At 44.0% G+C, this 9,834-nt stretch overlaps 1 protein-coding gene across 1 annotated transcript in view; it reads left to right on the top strand.

Moving 5' to 3' along the window:
- Window positions 1-9,834, top strand: part of ELP3 (elongator acetyltransferase complex subunit 3) — a 98,628-nt gene that overhangs the window by 45,510 nt on the left and 43,284 nt on the right. The window contains exon 9 of the mRNA XM_009283434.1: window positions 7,690-7,883. Coding sequence (XP_009281709.1) covers window positions 7,690-7,883 — 194 coding nt within the window. The remainder of the gene's footprint in view (window positions 1-7,689; window positions 7,884-9,834) is intronic.

Raw genomic sequence — 9,834 nt, 5'->3', positions numbered from 1 at the left:
GATAGAAGGAAGAAATTGTGTACGCTGAGGGTGGTGAAGCACTGGCACGGGTTGCCCGGAGAGGGGGTGGCTGCCCCATCCCTGGAAACATTCCAGGTCAGGTTGGACGGGGCTCTGAGCAACCCGCTCTAGTTGCAGATGTCCCTGCCCACGGCAGGGGGGGTGGACTAGATGACCTTTAGAGGTCCCTTCCCACCCAAAATATTCTATGATTCTATGATATAAACCCAAGCCAACTTTGGGAATTCCCCAGGTTATATTAGAAAAATGTTTCAACTGTATTTTAATTCTATGTATTTAAAAGAAGTGTCAGGTGAAGATACCTTGAAGAGCGGGTGTGCACGCAGTCAGCAGAACAACAAGCTCCAGCTTGCTGGAGGTGAAATGCTAGAGAGTTTCCTTCCCTTTCGTAGAGGGCTGACCTGCCTTATCATCACTGAATGGTCTGCATTGCATTCGTGTTCACGTGTGCTCTGCTGGTTTTGCACACAGCGTGTGTACGATCGCGCTGTGTAACATGCATGCACTCATAACCTGCCTGACGGTAAATACCATTTTTCACCATTCTCTCACTGAGTGGTAAACTTGGTCTAAAACCATCTCATTTATCACGGGTCAGTGTCTGCAAACAGATGGCGTTCGGAGCAGCTAACAGCAGCTTACTACGTTCTGGTAACTTAATAGGAAGTCTAAGGTCACATAATTGAAAGACATTGATGTTAAGTGACTTTAAAATGACCGCCTCTCAGCTTGCTGTGGGCACTGCGTTTCCCTGCTTCCCAGGTGACAACTCGTGCTTGTCGATGTGTGCGTGTTCCCAGGCTGCTGCAAAAGGCAAGTAAAAAGGCACAAATTAGTCTATACTTCTCGGTCAGTAGGCCATTGACAGTATCAGTGAGTGCAGATCTTATCATTATATTTTAATTAGACTAGCATTTACAAGAAAGAGGGGAAAATGCAAATTTCGAGTTAAAACGGAGCCACATTTTTGAGCCAGAAGCTTCTACTAATGCATATAATTAAACTACTAAGTGATTGTTCGTTCCCTGTAGAGCTGGAAGTGTCATTCAACGCAGTAGCTTTCAAGTGCTACCACTATTCATAGTTATAAATAATACAGCTGATGGAGATAAGGAATGCTGTAATATGGAGAGTTAAGATAATGTTCATCTTAATGTAGTCGGACGTGAATTTAATCATCTCTTTAACGCAGGGACTATAGTAAAGGAACCAATTCAAGAATCAGGTTGAGTGGCACCTGGTTGCTAGTGGACAGTCATTAAAAAATAGATTTTGGTGACCTTTATTTTTAACAAATCCTGACACTTCAGTAAATAGCTCTAAAAAATTGCTGCGCTTTTCCTATAACTGATATCTCCTCAAACAGTTGAACATCTTGAGAGCAAGAAGATTAAAGTTGGCAACTGAATCTTTGGTCTGTAAAAAGATGAAGTGGAATCCCATAAAATACATTTTTTTTCTTTTTGGCGTGAGCAGCTTTTGGGTGTCTTCAAAAGATGTTTCTAATTTGTTCTGTACTTAGTGGTCAGTAAAATCAGATTAAAACTGCAAGGTATAATCTTTCAATATTGGCTGAGTTGTGCTGTTACCGAACTTGAAAATGGGGCCAAACTGCTGTGTGGTCTCGTTACGATCCCAAATCATTTGACCTTTCTGTTGCAACTCTGAACAGATACGTGGGTGACTAACGGGTTTTCTATTTAAAAAGGTTATTGCAAGCGCACATGATGGAAGTGAAATATTTGAATTCAGGACTTCGTCTCCTGATTCCGTCTCCTCTTACATTCTGATCTTTTTTTGATTCACATAGTGTTATGTTGATTTTTGGTTTTCAACTAATGTCTTTTTTCTTGGACAGTAATTACAATGTCATGCAATTTTTAAGACTCAAAGCGATTGATGGGAGTTGGACAAAAGGATTCCATCATGCACTTTGAGACATCTGCCTTGACGGAAAAGTCAGTGGCTTCTTGGCATCTAAATGACTGATTTTAACACCCATTGGACTCTGATTATTCATAGAGGCAGTGAGTTTATGAGGTGGTGGATGAATGGATCCTATAGATGCCATTAGCTTTAATAACAGGGAACTTCTACAACAAAGGCATATGCTAGTAAAATCAATTACTGTTCTCATAAAGCATGTTAGCGGCTAACTTGTATAACCTTGTAGACTGAATGTGTGTTGATGGGATCTTATTAAGATTCATTGTTTGTAATTCACAGAGCAGCTGTTTCAACAAGTAAAGTATGTTTAATGGAGCTCAGGTGAAGCAAAAAAAATTGTGAATTCCAGGATTCTCTGGTTACTCGTTATATTATTTGCTGTGAAAAAAGTAGAATTGTAGAAACATAGAATAGTTTAGGTTGGAAAAGACCTCTAAGATCATCGAGCCCAGCCATTAACCCAGCACTGCCAAGTCCACCACTAAACCATGTCCCTAAGTGCCACATCTACACGTCTTTTAAACACCTCCAGGGATGGGGACTCCACCACTTCCCTGGGCAGCCTGTTCCAATGCTTGACAACCCTTTCAGTGAAGAAATTTTTCCTCACGTCCAATCTAAACCTCCCCTGGCACAACTTGAGGCCGTTTCCTCTCGTCCTATCGCTTGTTCCTTGGGAGAAGAGACCGACCCCCACCTCGCTACAACCTCCTTTCAGGTAGTTGTAGAGAGCGATGAGGTCTCCCCTCAGCCTCCTTTTCTCCAGGCTGAACAACCCCAGTTCCCTCAGCCGCTCCTCATCAGACTTGTTCTCCAGACCCCTCACCAGCCTCGTTGCCCTTCTCTGGACACGCTCCAGCACCTCAATGTCAATAGAGAAAAGTATTCAACTTTCCTCTAATACCACATGAATTGGGCAAGGTTGTGAGAAACGTTATTTTAGGGTAAGAAAAGGTCCATGTTTATGAACCTCCAGATCACTTAAGTTTCAGCTGATCTGAATTGACTTTTATTTTATTACAATGGAATCACTACAATAATTTCTCACATGCTGTCCCACCCTCCACACGCACAAATTTTAAATTTTACTCTAGCATCCATCTTTATTATACGAGGTGTGTTAAATGCTAGTTGGCTTACAGCCTTTAGCTAGAGGGGAGAAAACTTCAAAGAAAATTGGTTTAGTAGCTTTGAAGTTGTATGTGCTTCCATTTAGAATATTCATGCGTGCGAGAGCACTGTGCCGCATCCTCAGGTGATTCAAAAAGACTGGAAATACGTCAGGATCCTTTCTCTCTAGGTCATCCTTAACCTCTGTCTTCACGGTGCATTAGCAGATGTGGATTTAAGCCCTGATTGAGTGCTTGCTAGAGCTGATGGAAGGCCTCCTGTGGGCTCCAGTGATGCTATGTATGGTGGTCTCTGGAACAAATGTTGTTTTAGGGATTGAATTTGTTTTGGCAGTAATCTGTTCTGAACGTTTTTATCAGTCGAAGACACCTTTTAAGGTGTCTAATTAAAAAAAGAAAAGGCCACAATTCTTGCTAAAGCTTGGCATGTGTTGGCATTTTATAGTTCCTTTGTTTCATGAGAGACTTAATCAAAGCTGTTTGTAAATGGGAAAAGGTTAAGCCTTTAAATATTGGGATTTATAGAAACTATTTAAAGTTTACCGATGGAAAAAGGGGTTCAGGAAAAAAAGGAGACACTGCTTTGCTGTATTGTTTGAAATTAATTACTTTTGAAATAATTAAACTTGAGGAACATTTTGAGAAATATGTTAAGAAATAAATATGAAAATCTGTTGCTTTTTTAATGCCAGCATTACTGAAATGCGAAGTAGCATTATCAGCTAGCTTAATATATTGACGTAAAATATGCAGTATGTATGAAGTGGCAAAATTCACCATGTGATTAGAAACCTTAACTTTTGACCTTGCCTTTGGCTGCTGGATGGCTTTAACCTTAGTGCTGTGTTGATGCCTTTGCCTTTTATCTGCAATGTAAAACAGTGAATGTTTAAATATTCTGACTGGTGAATCATACGTGCTTTTGCGTTCAGTTCAGTATCATTGCAAATATTAATACATAACCTTACTGGAAGCCTTTTTTCCTTGCTGGAGTGGTTTATTTACCTTCCTATATCTCATTGTGGAAGCATCATTGCTTTCTCACCTTAATGTCTTTCTCTTCTTCGGTGCCGCTTGCCCATAGAGCTCCTCTCGTTAGAACAATCACCTCTTACACGATTTTCTCATTCCTTCTTTCACAGTCGCTTTGTTTGTGTTAGAGCACCTCTAACCACCCACAAAAGATGGAAGTCTGCCCTTTTGGGTTGTTCCAGGACAACAGGATTCTGAATTATTTTTCTGGTCCTACACTGCCTCATATGCTATATGACTTTGGGTTACACACCTGCTTCAGCTGGCTGCTTTGAAAATGAGCCCAGTGATTTCTTTTTTCCCCACCCCCCCTTTGCATCTGGAGCATCAGATGCACACTAGGGCCAGCACAGAAGAAGTGGTAAGAGTGGTCAGCCAAGGGCAGAGCGTGTCTGCCTTCTCTGACAGCCGCCAGCGACAGTATTGACCTGTAAAGTCAAGCTGAACCCTTGGGGCAGAGGGGAGGACGCGCGCTTCCAAGAGATGCATTAAGCAGACATAATGGTTCCCTGCTGTCACATGGGGGCAGATCCTGTTTCTGACCTTACTTACTTACTGGGAGTTGGACTCGATGATCCTTATGGGTCCCTTCCAACTTGAGAAATTCTATGATTCATCAGTGGTGCTCAACAGATCGCTCCGTAACGCAAGTCCAACACCGAAACAAAAGAAAAGCGCTCTCCTCAAAATGCATGTTGGGTTCTCCTGCATCAGTGAGGTGAGTCATCCTGGTCAAGGGTCCATCAGGAATCGGAGCTGGCACGAGGTTGGGAGCAGGACGGCATGGCTGGAAGCGTGGGCAGGGCAGGGAGCCAACACATCTGCTGCCTGTGGAGCTGCAGCACAAACCAGCCCAAAGTGTCTCCGAATAAGTCATTTATGTCCTATCCTCAGAGGTGGTGGTGATGATTTTATTCTTTCACAGAGCTGGCAAGATAAGTATGTTTTTTCATCTCATGGTGGCGATGTGAGGTTCATGACGAACAGGAGTGTCTGTAGAGTGCATAAACAGACCTGAGGAAAGGAGGAGACCAACCAGAGGAGGATCACAAAAATGATCAGGGGGATGGAACACCTCTGCTATGGAGAAAGGCTGAGAGAGTTGGGGTTGTTCAGCCTAGAGAGGAGAAGGCTTTGGGGAGACCTTCTTGCAGCCTGTCAGTACTTAAAGGGGGCTTATAAAAAAGATGGCAACAGACTTTTTAGCAGGGCCTGTAGCGACAGGACAAGGGGGAATGGCTTTAAACTAAAGGGGGGGAGATTGAGACTAGATAGAAGGAAGAAATTGTTTGTGCTGAGGGTGGTGAGACACTGGCCCAGGTTGCCCAGAGAGGTGGTGGATGCCCCATCCCTGGAAACATTCCAGGTCAGGCTGGACGGGGCTCTGAGCAACCTGCTCTAGTTGCATATGTCCCTGCCCACGGCAGGGGGGGTGGACTAGATGACCTTCAAAGGTCCCTTCCAGCCCAAACTATTCTATGATTCTATATCTACACACGCTCCGGAGTGAGCACCTTGACACCGTGGTTCAGAGTCATCTGTCTTTATCTGCCTTTGGCCAACTTCCTTGTAAACCATTTACTTTACAGATAGCACAGCTTAATGGGACACAAGGTGTGTTACCTGTCTGGGATGGCTGGTCTTGTGTCTTGGATACTCTTTGAGGAGAAATGAGTTAGATATCCCTCCTGGAGGCTGAGGGTGGAGAACGTGGGTCTTGCTTTCTGCATGAACCAAATCGTTTAGCAATTCTGTAACGAGGAGAGCACGAGGAGGCTGTGCCTGGATGGGGTTCTCTCGGCAGCAGCAACCTTTGGCACAACCGTTTTGCAAAGCTGCAGGTAACTCAAGTCAGTGAGTTGATCCGAGTTAAAACAATCTTGCAAAATTTAAAACCAGTACCTCCCCCTTGTGTTGTTTTTTTCTTTATGGGGCCATCCAGAACTCTACTGCTCCTTAAGCCAGCAGTGCTGCTGGGATGATGATGGCTGAAGCTTCATCAGGCCATGAATGCAGGATTTGACAGTTAATTTTGCAGCAGCAGCGTGGAGTTTATCCATGGTCCAGATCTTGTTTTGTCTCTCAAACTGATTCAGTCGTCCCTGTCTCTCTGTGAGGATGAATATAAATGGCTCAGGAGGCTGGTCTGCCTGGAAAAGATATTTTTCAACCGGTTTCTGTTTTTCAGCTGGATTAGCTCTCTGGTCTGTTTTTCTCTGTAGCCGCACAGCAGGCAGGGCGGCACAGGAGTGCGGGCGTGCAGGACAGAGGCTGCTGGAGCTGGCCCCAGGCTTAGGCAGGGAGTCTGCCAGAAACGGCCTGGGCTGACGTGGTCCTGCCGTTCCTCTGACCTTGCCCGCCTCCTCCCGTCCTTGTGCTGGATCTAGCATGCATTCAAGTCTGTGCAGATCTATTTTGGTGTGCTTAAGCTAGCAGCAAACCGTTTGCTGCTTTTTATCGTGTTGAAGTACGGTTTTGTGAAGCACAGGGAGCCAACAGAGCTGCTTAGTGCTGCCCAGATGGGGAGGTCCTGCTCCCAGCAGGCTGCTGGTGGCACTTTATTCCAACGTCGGGGACTGCTGGAGCGCTCCAGGAGCTGGTTTAACACACAGCAGCAGTAGGAAACATAGCAAAATGTCTGAGTGGGTCTGGGCCACGTGAATGTGTTGAAGCACTTGAGCAAAGCGCTGGTGAGTACCAAAGCTAGCGCAGCAACTGGTGGGGCCACAATAGCCTGCCATTAACTCAGCTTAACAAACCTGTATTTTTTGTTATTACTATGAGAATACCATGCTGGAGAGGGATCAAGCAGTGGATTTCAAGTGTGCAACAGTCTAATCCAGTATTAGATTTGGCCCGTAGATGCTATTATGATGAGGGCCATGTCATCGCTTAAGTCAATTTAATGGTTGCTTGGTTCAGGGTGCCTCGCCTGGTTTTTGTAAGTGATTCTATTTTAATTGTCATTACTGAAATTTAATCTGCAAAAAACCAATGCGATTGTTGTGTGGTGCGAGCTAGCGCTGTTCAATTTGCAGTTCTGTACTGGGATTTAGTCATAGAAGTTAGCAGGAGATACAGTTTGTCCTCCCGTTCTCCAGGATTGTTCAGAACATCATTGTAGAATAAATCTGTTTTTCTGCATTGCTATTCAAATGATGTGTCCCAGACACATTGATTAATCTCTAAATGTGGTCTGCTGAGATTGAAGATAAGTACACCCATTTCTATTGTTCTAGTTCTGAGCAGAGTCTGTTACAATAAATGGTGCCGTATCTATTGAATTCATGCTGAAAGGTGGGAGTAATGTACAGATTTGACTCGTAGCATTGTCGTGTGGATTTTTTTTTCCTTTAGTGGCCTTCTCTTTAAATCTAGAACATGCTCTTTTATTTCTGAAAATGTCATAAACTGATAAATACTGGAAACTCAGTGTAAGCTAGTAATTGCCTTTTGTCTTTACAAAATCTGTCTTGAAATTAGTTTTGTTGGGGCACTAAAGCCCCAGGAAATGTAATTTGCTTTGCCCTGACTCGCATCTTTTGTTCCACTTTTGCAGGAATTTTTTGAGAATCCCGCTTTTCGCCCAGACGGCATGAAGCTCTATCCGACCCTGGTGATCCGTGGCACTGGTCTGTACGAGCTCTGGAAGACTGGAAGATATAAGAGCTACCCCCCCAGCACTCTTGTGGATCTGGTGGCCAGAATCCTGGCCCTTGTCCCACCGTGGACACGTGTGTACCGTGTTCAGAGGTAATTTTCTGCGGTGGGCCTTGGATCTTGATTTATTGCACTTGGAGGGATTCTTACCTTAATTACAGCAAGATCTGACTCAGCCTTCTATTATTTTTCAGCCTTAATCATTAACGCACTAAAGATTTTTAAAACTGCTTCCTATCTTTTCAGAACGGCCAAGTAGAATGAGAAGCTATTTAAATTGAACTGCCTCCCTAATGCACCCAGAAACTTCAAGGTTTCTGGAGGCCTCGCTTTCGTTGCCAGTCAGACAAGAGCATAGGATGTGGCACGCATAGTACTTTAATGATATTGATGGATAATTGCCTCTTGACTGTGGGTGAAGTTTCCTATATTTATTGCAGGAGCTGCGAGGTGTGTCATTTTTTTTGGCTATAGACACTTCCTTACTTTCCCCGTGGGTGTTGCAGGGTTTTCATAAATGTACTATTGTAGTGCCGTTGTTTCCGGCACTCACCTCCCAGGACGACAGATAATACTTCCATTTAGCACTGTATTTTCAGTGTGGGGTCTTCCTTGGATTATTTTTCTTCTGTTATCTCCTACATCTGTCTGATATTAGGAAGGGAGGCTATAGCGTGCTTGCCGATTTTTGCATGTGCAGACAATACTCAGTTGGCTTCCAGCTACAGGAGCTGGAAACAGTGCCAATGCCTAGCTCTCCAAGAGCACGCAGAATGAGAGCGCCTCGTGCGTTAGACCTCACCTACCTGGACTTCCCTAAGGCATTTGATTTTGTGCCTTATCAGAAATAGGATGGCACAGGGAAAGCGGAGAAACACGGTAGAGAAGAAAGTGGCTGAAGGCAAGAAACGCTGGGTAGCTTTGACAAAGAAAGTATGGACTCAGGGTTATTAGTGGAGTTTCTCAAACATCCATTTAAAAACTAATCTTGCTCAAAACTGTGTTTATTTACGATGACACAAGAAGTAATAGGGCACTGAGGAAACCTTGCAGGGCTGGGAAGCATCGTTGAAAGAGAGAGGGTGCACAAGCAGGGTCCGGTGGTGGTGAAGCTGGAGTGATAGAGGTGGGATGAGATGCAGTTCAGGGAAGTTTGAGGTCAAACTCGGAGGCGGTTTTGCTGCAGACCATGAGATCACCATGTGAAAATAGCAGAGGGGGAAAAGTTCTTAATGTCCTGGTCTGTAGTATGAATAAGCCACTGGTGAATGCAGCTGTGAAAAGCATTTTTTTCAGGATAACTCTTCTTAGAGGTGAAAGTATTAATGCAGCAGTCAGACAAGGGCTTTGGTAAGACCTTGTCTGGAATAATCCCCATCTTCAAGAAAATAAACTGTGGAAATATGTGCAGAGGAGCATCAGTCTTTTGTTTGAAGGATAGATGTGGAAATACATGACCTCTGCAAATCTATGAGAGAAGGAAGATAACCTTTTAAGAAATAGGAACACTGATTTGGGCAGAGAACAAGAAAATAAGAAGTAGCCTTGCATAAAATGAGACAGGAAGCTGGGAATTTTTGGTCAGGACTGAGATTCTGGAGTAGCTTTCCAAAGAAAAGAAGCTAAACATGAATATGGTGAAGCTTGATTAGGCTTATGAATGCGATCGTGATCCAGCAGTCTGTAGTAACTGAGACACAGATTCAGCCACCAGGAGATCCTTTCTTCAGATCTTTGTTACTGTGAGAAACTGGCGGCTGTAGCTGAACTCTGAGAAGAAGGACGTGATACTGGTGAAGAAGGCAAAACACGGCTTACAGGAAATATCTACTTGATATTCCCCCAGGCTTTTCACGTCACTTGTAGGAGCATTATTAAAGGCAAAACTCCTATCTTTTCTCCCTGCACATCTCCTCCTTCCTCATTGATTCCACTATTGAATCATTAAGGTTGGAAAAGACCTCTAAGATCATCCAGTCCAACCGTCGACCCAACACCCCCATGCCCACTAAACCATGTCCCTAAGCACCTCATCTACACGTCT

This window comes from Aptenodytes forsteri, unplaced genomic scaffold (assembly GCF_000699145.1).
Source record: "Aptenodytes forsteri isolate BGI_AS27 unplaced genomic scaffold, ASM69914v1 Scaffold534, whole genome shotgun sequence".
NCBI classification, from domain to species: domain Eukaryota; kingdom Metazoa; phylum Chordata; class Aves; order Sphenisciformes; family Spheniscidae; genus Aptenodytes; species Aptenodytes forsteri.
The sequence above is the reverse complement of the archived record's forward strand: the minus strand, read 5'-3'. Positions and strand labels throughout refer to the sequence as shown.